General features: G+C 36.7%; 1 protein-coding gene across 1 annotated transcript in view; it reads right to left on the bottom strand.

Moving 5' to 3' along the window:
- SPEF2 (sperm flagellar 2) overlaps positions 1–21,480 on the bottom strand; it is a 67,667-nt gene that overhangs the window by 21,393 nt on the left and 24,794 nt on the right. The window contains 12 exon segments of the mRNA XM_050913389.1: positions 1,215–1,352; positions 5,486–5,624; positions 5,731–5,858; positions 7,348–7,487; positions 9,732–9,889; positions 10,712–10,814; positions 12,598–12,845; positions 13,714–13,817; positions 14,602–14,675; positions 17,355–17,433; positions 17,652–17,782; positions 18,254–18,473. Of these exon segments, the coding sequence (XP_050769346.1) occupies positions 1,215–1,352; positions 5,486–5,624; positions 5,731–5,858; positions 7,348–7,487; positions 9,732–9,889; positions 10,712–10,814; positions 12,598–12,845; positions 13,714–13,817; positions 14,602–14,675; positions 17,355–17,433; positions 17,652–17,782; positions 18,254–18,473 (1,662 nt within the window).

Raw genomic sequence — 21,480 nt, forward strand, 5'->3', positions numbered from 1 at the left:
TACTCAGTCTTATAAATATCCTAATTACAGGATTAATGTGGTTCAGTTAGTCAGCATTTGATATTTCAACCTCTCTCTTTAGTGGGTGGCCTTAAGTCTTTATTTAGGGCATTATTTATACTCTTTGAAAACAGAGTTAATAATTTCCTTACAATAGCAACTGACTACTTCCCGAACTTTACTGAAATTACCACAACACTTACATGAAATAAGAGAGTAGTTCCCTTGTTTATCAAACATATAAAAATAACAGAGAATTAAAGGGCAGGAAGCCCACCCTAAGCTGCTTAGGCCTGATTTTTCAGACAAATTAGCATACCAACGCACATGTTTAAAGCACTGTTTTCATTGTCTTCTTTAAAGTTGCCAAAACTTTCACAGAATGGTCACTCAGTTTACAGAAAAGCCTGTCTAGTCTGGTCTAGTCTAGTCTATTCCAGTCCAGTCCAGCCCTAAACCAAATTTATGCACTTAGAACAGCACTCACAGGAAAATCTTACTTTACTTCAGGAACTGAAGTAATTAATGATCAAACTGAATGAGAGGAAAGGCTTAATGTGGGGGAGGGGAAAGCCAACTAATTGAAGATGGTCTCTTGAAAACTTTAAACTTAGATGTGTGAAAGCTGGGTCATATTTGAACAGATTTTGTCAAGAGCAACAAATGACATCACATTCTCAAAAACATTCCTTGGAATTTTTTTTTTAGTCTGTAAGTAAAATTTCAAGCCACATCGGTGAAGTTCAACTGAACTAATTTTGTGATATGGGAAATACAGGACAACCTTAACAGCAAGTTGGTCTACAACAGCAGCGAATTATGTAATATGTAAATTAAGAGCAGATGTCAATATGATCACAGAAGGATAAATGGCACTAACATTTCTGTTACAAAACTCAGATGATTCACTGGACTGATAAAATTGCAAAAAGTAGCACTATACACTACAGATTGAAAGTTTGGGGGGTTGGACAATAACAATGGTATTTTTCTTCACCTTTTCTGCCTGCCAAACAGTTAAATGTATGGAATGTCATCTACTTTTTGTCTCTTAACTTTCTAGATAAATTCAGAAGAGGTATAAACATTTGCTTATCTAATTCTCAATCCCTCACTTATTTGGAGCCAACCACATGAAATTCCTCTGAGGCTTACTGTCCTCCAAATCTAATTCATTGTCCCCTTCCATTGCAGACTCTGTAGTGGATCCATACCTGCATAAGTGAAAAGAAATGGTTCATTGCAATCCCCTTAAGATCAGGTAACCAGCCATCATTCATGACATCAGTACGTTCCTGCTCTGCTTCTTCCCTTCTGTTATCACAGATATCCCAGAGAAGATCTCTTAGGTCCTAAAACATAAAATCAAATATGAGAAATAACTATGAAAGAAAACTTAAACACCGTTTATTTATTTATTTATTTATTTATTTATTGCTTGTGCATAGGGCATCTTCGCATTTGGGGCCTTTTCTTTATTGTTATAAATGTCAAAGCCTGGTCAACAAGTCATATGCTTACAGAGAGCTGACAGAAAGTAGCTTTACAAATGTACCACAGAGAAGAATACAAAGGTATGAGATGAATGTGTAGGCTGCCTTGCTTTACTCAGGCAGAGAAGACCTATCTAAACTAGACAAAGACATGAGAATATGAATAGCTAAGCTCCCAACTGCACCAACAACTTCCCACTTGGGGAAGTTTGCTAATACACTTATAAGAAGAATACCCTAAAGGGATGTGCAATATGAAAAATTCTGAGAAAATTATGTCAGAGTTCAAGTATTCTTCCAATTTGGATAGCTCCATGCCATTTTTCTTCAACATTCTTTATAACTAAGGGCTCTTCAACTAGTGACTATATCTAATAGCAGCACTATGTGACTCACTGACAGCACTGAAGACCTACTAAGCACACAACAGGCATGCAAACCCTCTGTTCCCCATTGCCATCTCTGCACGGAAATAGCGTGACAGACCTCTATGTAATAAGAGGTGACAGGAAGAGAAGAGTGCTGTTAAATGCAGTGCTAAGGTAGGCTAAGAGGAGCTGTCTCTCAGGCTTGGAGCAGTACTACCCCACCTGACCTGTTTCAGGATAAAGAGAAAAGGTGTTCTGAACTACTAGCCCCGCAAAGAGGAGCTTAGGCTTCAGGGGATAAGTGATTCCATATTCACTAGGTCTTGGTCTCAGCCTAATATGTCAGATCCTGTTTCTTTCCCCCCGTCCAAAGACTTCAGACAAATGCAGTTGTCCTCTGTTGGAAAAAAGCCACACAGAAGCTGACAAATGAGTAGTCCTTGGGCTACCTAACACATCAGTGATGGCATAGATAGAAGGTAGCCAAGGTGAAGGCTATCAGATATTCATGGTTGTCCACATTGTAGGATATACACGTAAGGATATGCTACTGAATAAAAAAGATATAAGCATACGACTTATCTGTTTTGCAGTGGTGTGTTGACCTTGTGGCTGCCAGGTGTCCACCAAGCTGCTCTATCACTCCCCCTCCTCACAGGACAGGGAGAGAAAATATGATGGAAGAGTTTGTGGGTCAAGATAATGATGGGGAGATCACTCACCCATTACCGTCATGTGCAAAACAGACTCGACTTGGGGAAATTAATTTAATTTATTGCCAATTAATAACAGAGCAGAGTAGCGAGAAATAGAACAAAACTAAAAACACCTTTCCCTCACCCCTTCTTCTTCCCAGGCTGAAATTCACTCCTGACTCTTCTATCTCCTGCCCCTCAAGTGGCGCAGGGAAGATGGGGAATGGGGGCTTGCGGTGAGTTCATCATGCATTATCTCTGCCGCTCCTTCCTCATCATGCTCTTCCCCGGCTCCAGAGTGGGGTCCCTCTCATGGGATACAGTTCTTCATGAACTTCTCCAATGTGGGTCCTTCCCATGGCTGCAGTTCTTCAAGAACTGCTCCAGCATGGGTCCTTTCTATGTGTGCAGTCCTCAGGATCATACTTCTCCAGTGTGGGTGCCCCATGGGCCACAGGTCCTGCCAGAACACCTGCTCCTGCATGGGCTCCTCTCTACAGGCTGCAGTTCCTGCCAGGAGCCTGCTCTGGTGTAGGCTCTCCACAGGCTGCCGCTCCCTTCAGGGCACATCCACCTGCTCCAGCATGGGGTCCTCCACAGGCTGCAGGGTGAATATCTGCTTCACTGTGGTGCTCCATGGGCTGCAGTGGAACAACCTGCATCACCATGGTCTTCTCCACAGGCTGCAGGGGAATCTCTGCTCTGGTGCCTGGAGCACCTCCTCCTCCTCCTTCTTCACTGACCCTGGTGACTGCAGAGTTGCTTCACGTTTTCTCACTCTCCTCTCACAGCTGCCACGCAGCGTTTTTTACCCTTGCTTAAATATGCTGTCACAGAGGCACCACCACCATCGCCGATTGGCTCAGCTTTGGCCAGCAGCAGGTCTGTCTTGGACCCGGCTAACAGTGGCTACGTTCAACATGGGGGCAGCCCCTGAGGTCTTCTCACAGAAGCCAACTCTGCAGACCCTCTGCTACCAAAACCTTGCCACATAAACCCAATACTATACAAACAAAGCAGTGTTTCGTATGTTTTGTACAAACTGATGTACAGCTCTTTCCAGTACCTTCCCGAGACACGTAAGGAGGAGGATTTCTTCTTTGTCCCTATGTTATTCAAGTTACAGTTTTGATTTACTCTAAGCAGTGGAGATAACTGGAGAGGGAGACAGTGAGGTATCTTCCTCTGGGAGAAGCTAAAAGCATGTTTTATGTGTCTCTTCTTTTTCTCTCCCACCACTCTTCCTCTTTTCAAAGTGAAGCAGTTTCTCTCTCCTTCTTTCCTTACACTCAGGGGGGTGAAAAAAAGAAAAAATGGATGCATGTGCTAAGTCCTCTCGTATCTGGAACAAGAGAAGTAGTGGGACCAAGTGACTGACCATCTTTGATGATAGCAATGGAGTGAGAGGGAAGCTGGAGAAATTGCTCAAAGACAGTGTAACAGAGATGGGCTGCTGAAGTGCATTTTATCCACAGTGATTCTGAGTTTGGATCTTTAGGATCCCAAAGGCTTGGCTGCCCTTTGGGCTTTAGGCCTTTGAGGAATTTTTCACACATCACAAAATGGGGTGGATTTTTACATTTTCCAGTTGATATCAGGGAAATTTGTTTTTCAAGTTTCACAGCTGGCAGTTTCCAGTGTGGATAGTGTTTCAGAAAGAGTCCAGCTGAGATGACAGAGTTGAGCAGTCTGGGAAAGCTGAAAATGTTTGAGGAAAAACATTCCTCAGATTATCACTCTTTTCATTTCCTCTCTCTCCTTTTCTAGCATCAAGGAAGGATGGATGACAGAATTCTCATGTTCAGGGAGGTACAATGGGCAGGGCTTAAAAGCGTAGAGGAAGCATCATCTTCACATTCACCCACAGGTTTGGGATCCACAAGGACTAGAATGGGTCATTCAGAAACAGAAATTCTGGAAATCACATATTTACTCCAAACTGCCTTACTTACTGTGCTTAACCTTATCACAGTGTCTGAGTCTCACTGCATCACATGGGACTACCACCTCCTTTTAACCTAATTTAAATGGACAACGTCAAACATGGATTTCTGTTACGAGTGAAAGGGCAAATATTTTAAATTTTAGCTTTTTAAAATATAGGACAGAGGGATTCCAGTCTTTTTATATTTCCATTTAGTAGAAATTAGGAATATGGATGATGATTTTTAAGTCTTCTACTTCATTCTATTGAAATAATGCTATAGAAAAGGAGGTCCAATGCTTTTTCCGTCTCAGTGAATTCATCCATGATTCCACCAATGTGCCCTTCAACTAAAAATGTTGCCAGCATTTTTTTCCTCTTTTCTGGGAGCATTTCCTGATATGATTTCAACTAAAAATCATATCTGTTCTGAAATGGGAATCTGATAAATTCAAAGATAGCTCTACTTCATGCCTATGTTAAATCTGGCTCTGAACTTGTTAGGACCTTTACACTTAAGGATTTTTGTGAAGAAGAACTCTCAGGACATGTATGATGTAGCAAAGATCTACCTGAGTCAAAACATTTCAAAGAAATTCTCTGTACTTTGTATGAATCAGTTTTAGAAAACATATACTACTGTATATCATTTATGGAAAAACTAAATGACTGCCAAGATTTGTTAGAATGTGATAGAAATGTCCAAACTTGTGAGTAAAATCTCTGAAAACAATAAAATGTAAAGAAAAAGAAAGCAGAGAAATATTTTTTACAATGTGCCAGAATACCACAGTATAACCTAAAAAAAGAAATAAGACATAAAAAACATATGGACAAAAACCAGAGAAATAATTGTGAAGAACACTTTATGTGCAAGAGGAAGTGAAATAGTTTAAGAGGAGTGGTAAAAAGGAAAAAAATGTAAATAATAACATCATTCATGTAACATTGAGCTTGCATACAATGAAATAATACTTTAGGGTATAACTTTCACCATTTACTTACAGTAACTCTTTGGTGTAGTTCTGCTTTTGTTTCCTCATCTTCTCGCAGGTCATCAGCAATTGAATTAAAATCTGATTGCCACTGAGATACAAACTCCTGCTTAAGATCTGGATGCTTCAAATAATCTTGGAATTTTTTTCTGTAAATTACAGTACAAATAACTCTGGTGTAAAAAGACATATAGAATGCCACACAAAAAATACAAAAGACTAATATTAATGTAATAAGCTACTATTTCTACTCACCTAATGTCTGCTAAGTAATAAATCACAGAATGCTGTTCATCCCTTAGACATCTAAGTATAGTTTTGATGGTATTCATATATGTGTTTTCTACCATTTCCCAGTAAGGTACTAAAAAACCAGGTATCTCCTGTGAATTTTTTAAAAACATCAAAATTAATTGATATACTTCTTGGTAAACCATTTAGCTGCAGCATTAGCAAATCTAAGAAAGATTATTTCATGAAATCATATTACTGATTTTTTTTCACTACGTATTTCTTTTGATTTACAACTATTTACAAGTGATTATAGACACTGTACCAACATATAGTTTATCCTGTGCATTTCTTTGGAAAAAAGTGGCAGTACTCAAAATGCAGGGGAAATTCCAGCAGAATACTCCAGTATCTGTGGTTTTGGATATACTCATAAACAAAGTGAAGATACTAAGTGAGTACTTAAGTATCGAAATTTGGTGGTACACAACTGTTCAAGCTGGTAAAAATCTAAGCTGACTGTCTAGTGTTGCAAAAGTGACATTTGACTGACTGACTGTCATGAAATGCAAAATAAAGCCCATGGCCAGAGGAAACCCAGCATATGCAAGTTAATTGCAGTCATGAAGGCAAAACTGGTAAATATTAGGAAAGGAATTACAGAACAAAATACAAAATACACCCTTCAAATCTACATCTCAAATACTGCATGCAGTCCCAGCTCCCCATCTCAAAAAATTTACAGTAGAACTAGAACAGACAGACAGAAGGGCAAGAATCACGACTGAACATATGAACTGCTCCACATGAGGAGAGTTAAAGAGATTATGACTGGATTGGAGACGCAAAGCAACATTGAGCAAAATGAAGATGTACTAGATGCCTGTCACATCTTAAAAACCTTCAGAGGGTGGTTATAGAATTATTATTCATTGTATCTCACAATACAAGAACTAAGGTCATCAAATGACCCAAGCAAACAACAGGTTTAAAGCAAAGAAACAGAAATATTTTTTCAGAATAAGCATAATTATACAGGCTATATCATGGAGAACAAAAAGTAAATTGCTTCAAAAAAAGCAACTAGACATAATCACGGAAGAAAAGTCTATTGAGAGCTACTAAACACAAAGATGCAGATATAAAGTCATCTCAGGAAATCCCTAAATTTCAGATCATTGGAAACTAGGAAGATGTCCTCGGGGAAAACATCTTAGAAAAAAGTATCCTAGGAGAAAGATCAGTGCACACTCTCCCCATTCCTACATTCTTTCTACGAGATCCACAACTGGCCCTTGTCAGAGACAGGAAATTGACCTAGTAAGTCTATGCTAGTATTTAATAATATTAAAAAGTATTATTATTTTGGCATCCATGTGCTATTCTTCATCATCATTGTGAAGAATTTAGAAAAAAACAATGATCAAAATTTTCAAGTGTGTTTCCTTATTTTATATATTTTAGTAGCAACTGTTATTTGCATTTTTAGATATTTGTAATAGAGTACTAGTGTATCTTTCATTGAAAAATATTGAAGAAAACAATGTGTAATGAGACAAAAGGTTTAGGTAGAATTTGCATAAAATACTGAGAAAAATATATACTTTGATATCTAAGACTTTTAATCATGAATGAATGTACCTTGGGAAGTGGTTCATCTACATAAATCCACTCTTCTGATCCTGGTTCAATTGGTGGTTGTGCCACAGGAATAGTAGGAAGCAGATCTTGACGTGTAACTGGTAAAAGTTTTTTTCCTGGTGATATTTCTTGAGCAGACCCTTGTATATGAACGTACAACTAGTAACTTCAAATGTATTTTAAGTATCAATAAACAGAATTAGACATCTAGGCTACTCTGACAAGTTCAAAATAACAGATTAGATTCAATATTTCATTACTTAGGTGATGTTCCTCAAACAAATATACTAATCAAATCAGTGATGCCATAGTTATAAAATCACTTTCCAGTTAAGCTTATATTTTGCAGGACTGATACTCTTCTAAAACCATCACTGTGAGAAAAACAGGAAGATAATGAATTAGTATGTATGCATACGAAAAAGATTCTTTACCAGGTAAACCAAGGCCAGTAGTGTTGATACAATTCTGAGATTCATTATAACTATCATGATTTCAAGGACTCCCTGCTTAATTAAAGAACAGTTGCAAACACTTAGAGCTTCCATGCTAGACTCGGGAAAGAGTGAATCAAGAAAAACAAACATTGAAGACTAAACAAACAGATAAATTGAGCTAAATCTGGCCTAATATGGAAAATACACCTTACTCTGAGGAGAAGCTGACAAGTATGAAAGATGATGGATGGGAAAAAAGAAAGAGACAGAAAAGAACATGTGGTAGAGAAAGAAACAAGTGAAAAACTAACCCTGCTAACCTATAGTATAGCAAAATAATACTGAATATAGTTAGCAGCTTCAGAGCATGATTCAACCCTAGGATCTGAACTGACCTCTGGAAAGATATCAGCATCTTCTCAGTGACCATAGAAGGATCCTACAACAACTAGATTTTTAAGTTAACATTAATTAACTGCTCAGAATCATGTGCATGAACTCTGGCCAGTTTTGCTGTGGATTTGAAAATATTCAAAGAAAATAAATAGGCTTGCATTAAACCGCTGCTGTAACAGTCTTATCTTTCTGTTTGAAAGAAGCTTAACATTTAAAGAATAGATGTGTTTTATTTTACTTTAAGTGTGACACATCTGCCTCTGAAAAACACTGTCTTGCGGGGTGCTTCAATGGAAAAACTGCTATCATTCTCCTTATTTAAGTTTATAAAAAGAACAAAACTGTTGGCCACATAAAATATTCCAACTACTTCAGCTTCTGCTAAATATTTTGAGAACCAGTCTCTGGATTTAGGTTTACCATGTCACTCTCAGAATGCTACTGATGTCTGACTAATTAATATACGTTCTCATACCTCTGTTCTGCTTATATAAACTTAATAGTGAAGGACAGCTTGGACTCTATCAACATAAATATGAAATTAGACATGATTAACTGACCACAGGGATTATTCCTCCATAGGCAGTAAATAGTCCTTACAGTACTTCCACAAGATAGCAGTATTCTAACCAGAAAATCTCAACTCCATTTGCATCAACAGGAATTTCGCCATTGACTCCAGCAGGGCTATGAATTATATCAAGCACATAAAAAAACCAATTCCAACCAGGTAGTTCTTTGAAAACCCTCCATCCAGTTTTCTGTCAGGTGTGATATTTCCAAGAATTTTTCATGAACTGGAAACTTTGTGCAGGAGTAGTGGTCTAAACATTTACTGTTAAGAACACTTTTCAAGCTAATAAATATTTTATAATTTTTTTTTTTTTTTTGGTGGTAGAAGATGCAGCAAAACTTTCTTGTAATAATTATGAAGAAAAAAACTGGTTATTCAGAAGTCTACTAATCCCGGTTTACTTGATGCATCTTTTCCCCTGGATACTTCACCTTTTTTCCTTTTTTATTTTTAAATGATTCTTTCCTTTTGGGTGATTAAGAGGAAAAATGGGATAAAGATGCACCAAAACACATGTCAAAAACACTCCAGTTATCCATGTTTTTAAGCTGCTGTTGATAAATGAATATATGTTGATAATGGCAAGTTAGTCTTTCTTGTACCACTATGCTATCCCATATGGTGAAGATGTTAGCTGTAATATTTAAACCAGGAAGAAAGGACTAAATTTAGTAATCCTTTATTTCATGGAATTTAAATAAATCCAATTGACACTTTCTTTTAAATATTTTAAAACTTCTTCTCAAATGATCTTTACAATTATGTGAAATTGGTCCATATCCTCTGAAAAGGTAAAAACACAACAGAAGTGTTCAGAATTCTGGTGCAGTTACCACTAACTTCACATCCCCAAAGTCTTGCAGGGCTAGTGAAAATGTATGTTTCCATATAGTTTTATATATTAATTATTAGTGTTAATTATAAAGAACAAAGTCTTTTCTTACTGAATTGTAAAAACTAAGAACAGGAAAACTTACTTCTATTCTGGTTTTTGGCAATTTCTTCCATTATAATTTCCTTCACTGTTTCGCACATGAGACTTTCTTCTGTCTCTGCATTGACTTTCACTAGAATATTTTGATGGACTGAAAACCATTTCTCTAATTTTGGCCATGTGTCTAGAAAGCCTGAAATTCTACAAAAATCATATTAATGTATAAAATTAAAATCTAACTAATGGAAAATAAAACATTTTCCCAAATTAATAAACAAAAGAAAAAGCAGACCATCTAATTTAATACTAAAACAAATCCAGGCAGTATTTTTTGCAAAGTAATACTCCATCCACATCAACCCCTTCATTTTCAACACAGGAAAATTTTCAAAATCCTACTGTTACTAGTCTTACATATTTCTTACTCTTCCTTGTCACAAGCTAAACCTACTTTCTTATATCATAACTAAAACAATAATAATCAATAATGTAATAGTCTGAAATAGTTAATAGTATAAAATAATTAGAAATAAAACTTGTTGTTCTTGATTTTGCTCTTTATGTAAAGTTAAACATCTAATGATTCAATAAAAAATACAAACCTAATTGTTTTTTAGACATGTAAAAGTGTAAGATACCATTGTAGAAAATCTGTAATTCAAATCAAGTGCATTTCACTCAAGGGCAGTCACATGATACATGACATTCCTCAGATATATGTATGCACAGATACATATATATAAGTATATGTATACGTATGGTTCATGCAATATATGTCTGAAAAAGAAATTCTCCTTGGAAGAATACCTTGGAAAAGCAAAACACATGAATTCTTATCTTCTAGGATTTTTTATATTGCGCTAAAAATGAAAGTACTCTTTAGGTTCCATGTTACAGAAACTCCTAAGTAAATTCTTATATATTAGGCATGTCATTACTATCATGGATCACATATGAGAACTAGATTAATTACATGCCAAAACATCTGACTGAAGCAACTTTTTTGTACCTCATATAACATACCTATGTAGCACCTGGTCCCTGCCCAAGTCAATATTCTCTTCTAGGATTTCAGCATCTGAATTTTGATTGTACTGTTCAGTTTGAGATGACTTTGATTTATCTGCTGTGTGGAAAACAGCATATATAAGCATATATTGAAAAAGGCAATTATGCAGGTAGTTATTCACCCAAAGTAAGGTACATATTAAAAGAAAAATTTCAGTGTTCCTTGATCTTACATTTCTTCATTTAAAAATTGGGTACCAAACTTCCTAAAAGAAAGGAAAAGTCAGAGAAAATCATAGAAATATAAAATTAAGCTTGAAAGGACATGAAGACAGTATCTTGCCTCTTCCTCTGTTCAATGCATAGCCAGTTATAGCACTAACATATTCTGATGGATGCTTTGCAGTCATAGAAATCTCCCGTTGTAGAGAGGGAGCATTCCTGTGGGCAGACTATTTCAGGCTTATCTATTCTAACGGTTAGAAGGTATTTTCCCAGCCTTATCCGAATCTTCCTTGAAGTAACTACTCCTTTTCACAACAATGGGCAGATATTCCACTGCACCGGAAAACAAGGTATTCTCTCCCTTTGAGTCTTCTCTGAATTTAAAAAACTCCTTAATTGATTAGAAATAAGCCATTTTTTACAGATTTCTCATTTTTTTAATTGTTCTTTTGACTCCTTCTATCACCACATTACATCTTATGAAATAAATACTGTTTGGATTTCTGAGATTATATCATGTATTATCACATTTTCAAAGTGTTTTGGCAACACAAGGTCTTTAAATTAACAAGAATTTCAAGTGTCTATACATTTATCTTCACTGCATTGTTAGCAGAAGCCCTAATGATTTTGCCTCATCCTCACTCCTACATATACATAAAAGCTAAAGATAAATGGTGCTTTAATTCAAGCCATGTGCCATGTAAGTGTTGCAGTGAAAACAATGAAGAGGAATCTCCTTATAATTTGGACAATATGAGACATATTCATAAAAAGAACTTATATTTCACCAAGGTGAGTAAGGGCAATTGAAAATGTGTGGTCTGGAAATGAAACAGCCCTCAAAAAGCCTTTGATGCCTTTGCCTTTGTTGGCCAAAATTGACAATTTCTGACTGTTCACTGACTAACTGAAGATAAGACAAAGGCAGTAATCAATAGGGAATGAATGTTGGCACTCCCAGGGAATGAATGTTGGCACATCCCTTTGTTTATCATTTCCTTTATCCCTTTCCAAATGTGTCTCCTGGAGAAAAATACTATTTACACATACTCATTTGTAATGAGGTATATTTCTGCATGTGTTGTAACTTGTGTTTTTTCCAGCTGCTGTTTTATGTGATATCTAACACCAGACACGGTGCTATCTCAGCTCCAGTGAGAATTCAGTACAAATACAAACAAGCATATACACATGCGCTTGCACACTTCTGATCTGCCTTTGATTGAAACAAATGAAAGTATTTGAAATAATCTGGAAGCATTCAAGGTGATAATGCACAGTTAATGAAAGCGATACTGTGAGATGTAGAGAAATTGTGCATTAATGCTATTTTGCTCCAATAAGTACAACCTATATGTATATACGGTAAATAATGTTTGGGATTAACGTGTTACTTATACCTAGTCATGTACTTTTAGACCACTAAAGTTAAAAGGAGCCTTACAAACGGAGAAGAAAGCTGTCAAGAAATCTAAACAATTTCTAATTTCATAATTATCAGAGGAAAATGTAGATATTATATAATTTGGTATTTTTAATTAAAATATGCAACTTGCTATCATGTTGCAAAGTACTCACAATTTAGTCATTTCAGTATGATAACAATCTTTACATTCCCCATACATTAGAATCTGCTTGTCATTTTACTTTGTTAAAAGTAGCTGGAAACTTACACTTCAAGTTAGCCACACGTTTCAGTACCCCAGTGTCTGAAATATCCAATAATACAGAAACATCAAATGCAGGTGAGGTAACAGGAGGCTTGTTAGGGACTCTGGAATCTGTAACAAGTGTGAGCTTTCCAGAATTTTCATCTTTTGCTTCTGGATCAATCCCTGTATAGGCTTTTTCAAATAGCTTTGCCTGATTAATTGTCATTGGAAACCCATCCACAATCCACCCCTTCTCTGGTGGTGTTTGGCTAAAAGTAAATGAAAAACCAGAATTATACAGTGAACTGATAGCATAATAATAACACGTCAAGAAGAGCTTGCCCTAGCTGTCTTTCATTCTGAATTCAGTATATTAAATATCCTGATGAATACAGAATATGACAGACATAATTAAAACAAACTGTAAAGCAATGGATTTTAAATCAGAAAAATAACATCAAGCCTAACTAAAAGTGAAAAAAAGCAAAAAAAACCCAATTTTTGCTGTCTTGATAAAGTTTTAAAAAACACACTCTCTACAGACTATGATCAGAGATGTAATTTCACTATCTTGTCTACTAACTTTTGCACTGAAGTAACAAATAGCAAAATCTGTTTCGTAACTTGAAAATATACTACTGGGAGTAATATAACTTAAATGGCATTCATGTGGGAACTTAAGTGGTAATTGCACATCACGGTAGTTGAGACAATTTTCTGTCAAACAAGAGTAGACAAAAATAAGTAACGTAACTGCTAAAGTATGAATGCTTGGATTATGCATTTCACAAAATCTAAAAGAAAAAATACAAGCACATGTTGAATAGCTTCCAACTAATAAACAAAATAGAGACATTAGTTATATTTAATGACTATGTGATAGTCATGTGTATATTTTTACTTACTTTCAGTAGTGTACAATAATGTCTGCATAATTTAGAGCTAGACTCTACTGCTAGCATTCCACTGCTAGCATAACATAAGCATTAACTAACTTCACTGATTAGCTCCACTTTCCAAGTAGAAGACTCCAGTCTTCAAAAAATACTTTAATAAAGAGAGATAGCTGAATCTGGACTGAAAGCTGGATAATTACATTCTAAATAACTGAGGAAAAAAAGCTATACGATTTCATACTTAATGGCTTCCAATAGGATGTCAATTAGTAATTCATCGGGAATACTTTTTCCTTTCTTCAACAATTTCTGTGATGCGGCGCCAAGCTGGGCACGTACAGATAGCTGTGGAAGAGTGCAGCGTAAGACTAATATGCTCAGAATGTTCACAACACTCACGGTTAAAAAGAGTATGATTCTACTTTATATATTATATATTATTTATTTAAATTTAATGTTTATTGTGTTATTTATTTATATTTAATATTTATTGTTATCTATTAAGGAGAAATAGTTTCAACTGATGTAAAAAAGGCCTACTTTAATTGAAATCTCCAACTGATTTCCATCATTACATCCAGAAAATGCCAGACAGAAACAAGGTTGTGAAACAAAGGACATGAAGGCCAAGAAATAAAAAAAATTAAGTGTCCTGGTTCTAAGCTTATTCTGATTTTCACTACCATAAATCCACTGACGGTCTCCTTCAGCAGCATTCAACTTCATTAGTTCTAAAAGGGTTCTTTTATATATTAGCTTTCCAAGTATTTTCCAGTGAGCAATAAAGTGAAAGAGATCATTTGTATTGTACATATCATACATGTATCAAAGTATTTTTGAACACAAAGAGAAGAAACCTTGTCATGGGATGAATGCTCTGCTTGGCAGCAGTAAGATCAGGAATACATTTTTGCTAACTCAGAAAGGGCATAGAAAGTACCATATCTTACATAAATGTGAGGTTTAACAAGATTTTCATAATAAACTCTTTTCATATTTCATACAGAAAATGCTTGCAGTGAGGTCAATAAATTAATTCAGAATGATGAAAGGGTGTCACTATTTAAGTAATTCAGCCATTTTAACTAATGCATCTTTATGAAGTAGAAGCTAAAATTGGATTACAAACCTTGGATAGGCCATCCTGACTGTTATCTGATTTAAATTCTTGCCCAGATGGATCCTTTTTGACAGGACAATGGCCTAAAATAGGTACATTATAAAGTTTGACAATTCTAGTAATATAATATTTATTACTACAGATAAATAATAATAGTATATGCCTCTACTGTTCTTTGAACAAATCAATACAGACGTTATATACAATTGTTAGAATCATAGGATCATGGATTAATTCAGGTTGGAAGCAACTTCTGGAGGTCACCTTGTTCAAGTTCAACCTTCTGCTCAAAGTGGCATCAGTCAAAAGGTCAGACTAGGTTGCTCAGTTGTTTACCCAGTGTGATCTTGAAAACCTCCAAGGATGGAGACTACACTACCTCTCCAGGCAATTTGTTTCAATGCTTGATGGTTCTCATGGGGAAAAGGCCTTGTCTTATGTCTAGTCAGAAGGGCAACAAGAAGGGCTTCTACAGGTATCTGCACAGCAAAAGGAAGGCTAGGGAAAATGTGGGCCTGTGGAAAGAGACATGCAAAAGACTGAGGTATCCCAAGCCTCTGAGACTATCAGGAAAGTCTACAGCAAGAAAGACTTACCGTTGGTGGAGGAGGATCAGCTTAAGGAACATTTAAATAAGCTGGAAATACACAGGTCCATGGGACCTGATGGCGTACACCCACCTGCGCTGAGGGACCTGGCCGATGTCATTGCTAGGCCACTCTCAATAATCTTTGAAAGGTCCTGGTGACTGGGGGAGATTCCTAGGACTACAAGAATGCAACTGCCACTCCTCTCTTCAAGGAGAGCAAGAAGGAGGAATTGGGGATGTACAAGCCAGTCAGCCTCACCTCAGTCCCTAGGAACTGATGGAGCAAATAAGCATGGAAACCATTTCCAAGTATATTAAGGACAAGAAGACGACTGGGAGTTGTCAGCATGGCTTTATGAAGGGGAAATCATGCCCAACTAACCTGACACCCTTCTACAATAAGGTGGTGGGCTCAGTGGTTGAGAGAAGATCAGCGTATGCCGTTTACATTGACTTTTGACACTGTCTTCCTTAACGTTCTCAGAGACAAACTGATGAAGTACGGACCAGTTAAGTGGACAGTGAAGTGGACTGAAAACTGGCTGAACTGCCAGGCTCAAGGGGTTGTGATCAGCAGTGTGAAGTGCAGCTGACGGTCAGTGATTAGTGGTGTAGCCCACACACTGATTCTGAGAGCAATACTGTTTAACATCTTCATTAACAACCTGCATGATTGAGACAGAGTGCACCCTCATCAATTTTGCAGGCAATACAAAACTGGAAGGAGTGGCTGATACACCAGATGGTTGTGCTGCCCTTCAGAGGGACCTTGATGGGCTGGAGAAGAGGGCTGACAGGAATCTCATGAAGTTCAGCAAAGGGAAATGCAAAGTCCTGCATCTGGTGAGGAAAACCCCATGCCTTCAGTACCAGCTGGGGGCCAACTGCCTTGAAAGCAGCTTTGCAGAGAAGGGCCTGGAGGCCCTGGAGGAGAACAAGTTGCCCATGAGCCAGCAATGTGCCCTTGCAGCAAAGAAGGTCAACAGCATCCTGGACCACATTAAGAAGATGTGGTGCTGGTGAGACCATATCTGGAGTGCTGGGTCCAGTTCGGGACTCCCCAGTGCAAGAAAGACATGGATATATTGGACCAGGCCCAGAGAAAGGCCCTGACCATTACTGAAGTCTGGGAGTATCTGAGATACGAGGAGAGGATGAAAGCTGGGACTGTTCAGCCTGGAGAAGAGAAGGCCTGAGCGGAATCTTATCAATGTGTAGAGATATCTTGGGTGGGGAAGGGAGTAAAGAAAACAGAAACAGACTCTTCTTAGTGGTGCCAAGTAAAATGACAAAAGGCAAAAGACACAAACTGAAACACAGGAAATTTCATTTGAACATAAAAATATTAACTGTAAGAGTTACAGACTATTGGAACATGTTGCTCAGTGAGGTTGTGGAATCTCCAGCCTTGGAGATGTTCAGCATCCAAGTGAACATAGTCCTGAAAACCTGCAGTAGTGACCCTGCTTTGAGGAGGAGGACTGGACTAGATGATCTCCAGAGGTCCCTTCCACCCTCAGTCATTCTGTGATTCTGAGTTTAGGTGGCTGAGCCCAGTGTCAGTTCCTTCGTTGATAAGATCTGTTGTAAAGAAAGGTAAGGTGAGGGGAGGTGAGGGCTTGCCCTTCCTTCCTTTGGAAGCTGCTTTCAAGCTGAAGCTCTCATCTTGGACCCTGCCTGTGGAACATTACAGCTGTGTAGCAGCCATGTCTGCACCCCATATCCTGTCTCCTTGATTCTGATCCTGATCCACACCTGCTGACTTGAGTTCCCAGCTTGACCTCAGACTTGCTTCATTGGCAGAATTGCTGGGTTATCACCAGACTGAGGCTCATGCTCTTCAATGTCTCTGGACCTGATAGTGACCCTGACTTCAGTCGATATCCTCACTCTTTGTTGGTGAATGTTGGTGCTTCCTGCTTTGCTATTGCCCTCTTCACCTAGCTCACCTTCCTTCATGGAGCAGCCTGCACTTGCTGCTCCCAGACACTAGGAATGTGTGGAAACAGGAAATTCATAATGGAAACTACTGTGAAAACTCAGATATCATGGATACTACCTCAAATATACAAGAGAAAGGGGAATTGCCATTTAAATCTAATAAGATAAAATAAGAATTAAAATTAAGATTTATAAATATATATATACATATTTAAATAAAATATATACATACCTTTGGTTTCATTGATAGGTGTTTCTGTTTGCAGTTTCTTTAGAACTTTCAGTGGTGATTTTGACAAGTTCTTCTGGACCTTGTATCAATTATGAAAGGAAATGGATTAGAAAGGAGACTACATATTAGAGGAAAAACAAGCCTGTCAATTCAAGCTGACTCTTGAAGTCTTGGAAGTCAGAACTTAGAATTAAGTTTGAAATCGAGTCAAAAATTGAAGCAGTATGCTTTCTTCCTTATATATTTCATTCTCATCTCCCTGTGGGATCCAAAACCAAAGCTAACAAAAACGCTTACCTCATTTTGTTCCCCAGGACTCTCTGCTTCTTGTGGAATCATGTTGTGTTCACTTTTCATTTCATTTTTAAGAAAAGCTTGGATGGCCTCCTGAACCAGAGTATCAACAGATAGTACCTGAACATTGCAAACTAATACACAAAAAAATTAGGTAACTTTACAGTTTGATCTGAGCATACGTACAGAAAGACTATTACTGGCAATTAAATTAATGATTTCGTTTGGGCTTTTGATGTAAGTTGTTCCCACTGTCTCTTCTCTGTAACCACTGCACAGTGTGTATGCACAATCATATAGCTATCTTGCTAGTCTCTTCTATAACAAACATCCCCGGAGAAGTTTCCCAAAAGCATTTTCAAATTCTTAATGCAGAAGTAATACCATATTAACACTATATTCAAGTTCAGGTGTTTTTAATCTTATTTTGGAACAGAATGAATGAATGACTTGCAACTAAGCCTTGCAAAATACAGACACATATGAGGTTCAAGGACTAGTAATGCAAGGATTTGCCCAAACGATTTTCATTGTAAGAGTGGGATTTTAATGCAAATAAACATTTTAAGGTATTTTAGGCAAAAAAAACCAACCCAAAACTCTACCTTTTTCAATAAACTTTACACAGGTAGTTTTTCCACTAAAAGGTTTTCCCAAAATACATCCCTTGATAGGAAATGGAGGAAATACAGGTGGTGAAGATTTGGGTTTTGGAGGATAGAAAATCTCCATCAGTCTACGAAGCACATGACCCAATATGTTATTATTAAGAGGAGGTTTGTTTTCACTGTTCTCTTCAGTTGGGCACCATTCCCCTGTCATACTCTGTAGAAATGACAAATTACCGAACAATTTGTCAATATGCCTTGTCTTTCATCTTTCTAGATATATGTATTTATACAGAAACACAATACATACAATAACCAAGTCTGAATAGTACTAAATAATAAAATATTTTTTAGAATAGACCCTTGCTAAAAGCTATAATTATGTCATAATCATTAAGCATTTATTGATATTCACTAATACCTAGTTGAGAGAGACACGTACTCCTACAACCACTTTCAAAGATTCCTAGAATAATTTGTTTTAATTCCATAAACATGAAAAATCATTTCACCAATACCACAGAATAAATCAGTAGCAGATTTTTGGAATAGAAGCCCAATATCCTAATATTCAGCATTCTAAAACTGGGCAACATTATTGCCCAGTATCACACATAAATCTTGGAAAATTTTTATGGACAAAGATTTCAAATATATATATTTGCCTAATACACATTCAGTGGAAAGAAAAAAACCCAAAACCCAAAACCCAACAACCCAAACCAAACAAACCACCATACAATTAAAACAATTTTAAGGGAAAGAAATACTGAGTAGAAACTTCCAGTTCATCTACTCTGAGACCAATATAAATTTATCAGTGGTATGAGTTACCAGCATACAGCTTAATGAGGCTTCGCTAGTAAAGATACTCTTACTGACAATCACATTGGAAGAAAGATGAGAATGGAAGGATGTAGTCAAAATAATTGAACACAGAACTGTGCTTTTGCCACTCTAATATATATACTACCAGTATTGGATCTCACAACACTAGGAAAGTCCTGATGTGCAGTTTATGCTATGAGAAGCTAAAAGAGAACATTTTAGTATGCAGGATAATACTAGTCCTGTATTAATTGTTATTTGGTTGCAGGCTACTAAACAGTTGTTTGGAAGATATGTGGACTAATAATATTCCCAATTAGATTCTAGCTTGTCACCTCATTTGGGGTGCACAATAAAGGGTTGAGAGGCAAAGTCAAATGTTTCAGCAAGAGAAATTCCAACTATGAAAAAAAATGAAGAAAAAAAATGTTCACAATGTGAGTGGTTAAGCACAGGAACAGGTTGGACAGACAGTCTGTGGAATCTCTATCCTTGGAAATACTTGAAAGCTGACCAGACAAGGTGCTGAGCAACCTTATCTGACTCTGAAGCTGGCCCTGCTTTGAGCAAAGAGGTTGAACTAAATGACCTCCATATCCCTGTCAACCTAAATAATTGTGTCATTCTATAAATTATATATTTAATCACCATCAAGAGAAGCAACCAGTTTCAAAGTTCTACTGAAAGATAATGTTTTCAATTCATGTTCCAGGTAGAATATGCAACCTTTTCCTGAACTTACTATCATGAATGATATATTGCCACAGCATACATTCAACTAATAGGACTTGATCAGTGTTGACTTTGAACATATATGTATTAGGTAGAATAACAAAATGTAGCTTACTATCACTCTAAATGAAAATATCACCTATTTTTAATCAGTAAAAACAAACAAACAAAATCTTCTTGAGTTGCACAATATCCCCTCTCTGATGTATCTCTGAAAATGTACTTCTTAATACGTAATTGAAAAGACACGCTTAAAAAAAACAAATCCTTGTCCTATCTGAACCATTCCTCCTTAAACATGTAAGTAGAGACGGATCAGTTGTTTTCAGTTCTATCAGACCTGTAGGAAAAATGAATTCCAAATGGAATGGGCTCCCCATTTGAAGTACTCACCTTTCAGTCTTCTTGCCCTATTAACCAGAAGATTGCTAGACTGTACTTGTCTTGAGCTAAAGTAGCCTACCTGTCAGAAACAAGTTTTCAGGTATCCAGGTGAGAGTTATATAACTCCCGGTCAACACTCTCAATCAAAACTGGAAATAATTTGATATTTTTAGCAGTGCCTACTGTTATGCTTATTTTGGGTGATTCCATTAATTTATTAAGTGATTAGCCACAACTGATGTTGTGGTAGTTTCCAAATATTTTCAAGCTCAACCTAATGTGGAATGTGCAATGGACTGATAGCACTGTATTTTGTTCCTGTATTTTATCGAATATATTTGACTTTTTTAGTCAGTATTCCTAATGTAAACTTAGTATTCTTGACGGATGCCAAATTGCCTGTGCTGGACTTTTTTCTGAAGGGTTAAGAAAATCAGCATAAACTTTGCCAGAATGCCCTGCCAATACACTTTTATCCAGAAGCAATACTTTGAAGATATTAGCTGCTCACTTAGGTTTTTAGAATACATAAGTATGAATTGGTGCCAACAATTTTACACATCATATGATACCAGCTTTTGATGAATACTGATTCAGACAGGCATAAGACTGACAACATCCGGAAAAAAATTAATTATGTGAATGTGCATTTGAAACAGACTGGTAGCGAAAAAGAGGCCTTAAATATGTCATTAAATGTTTGTGACCTTCAGTGCCCTTACCTCTAGGGAAGACTACTGAGAATTTATAATATAAACAACAATACGACTGAAAAACTTAATTTTTCATTAGTGCTCCCCACTAACTGTTTCCTGCCTGTCTGTCCTGTATGTCCTCCCTGTTGTTCTTGTATATATGTCTTTTTTCACCTATAGAAAGTGATCATGAAATTCATTACATGAGTTGATACGGTCTGAACAAGGACCTTATAAATAGATAAATCAGAAAAACATATGTTAAGATTGAAACCAAAGTAAATTGAGCTGTCAGGCATTCATCACAGAAACTCATGACAGACTTTTATACTCATTGCAAAAGAAAATGTACTGATTCGTCCAGGATGTAGATAAAAGCACATATATATATTGTAGTTATGATTTCCCAACAAGTCAAAGACAGGTTATTTGCCATGATTTTGCCATATTCTAGTTAAACAGATTATTTGAAAAGACTAAGTATATAGCAGGATTTTTTTTTTTCCCAAAGAAAAGCATCACTATGTAATTTGGAAAAAATTGGAAAACAATGCATTTTAACAGGGAAACATTCATCCTTCATCT

Source organism: Gymnogyps californianus, chromosome Z, assembly GCF_018139145.2.
Source record: "Gymnogyps californianus isolate 813 chromosome Z, ASM1813914v2, whole genome shotgun sequence".
NCBI classification, from domain to species: Eukaryota; Metazoa; Chordata; class Aves; order Accipitriformes; family Cathartidae; genus Gymnogyps; species Gymnogyps californianus.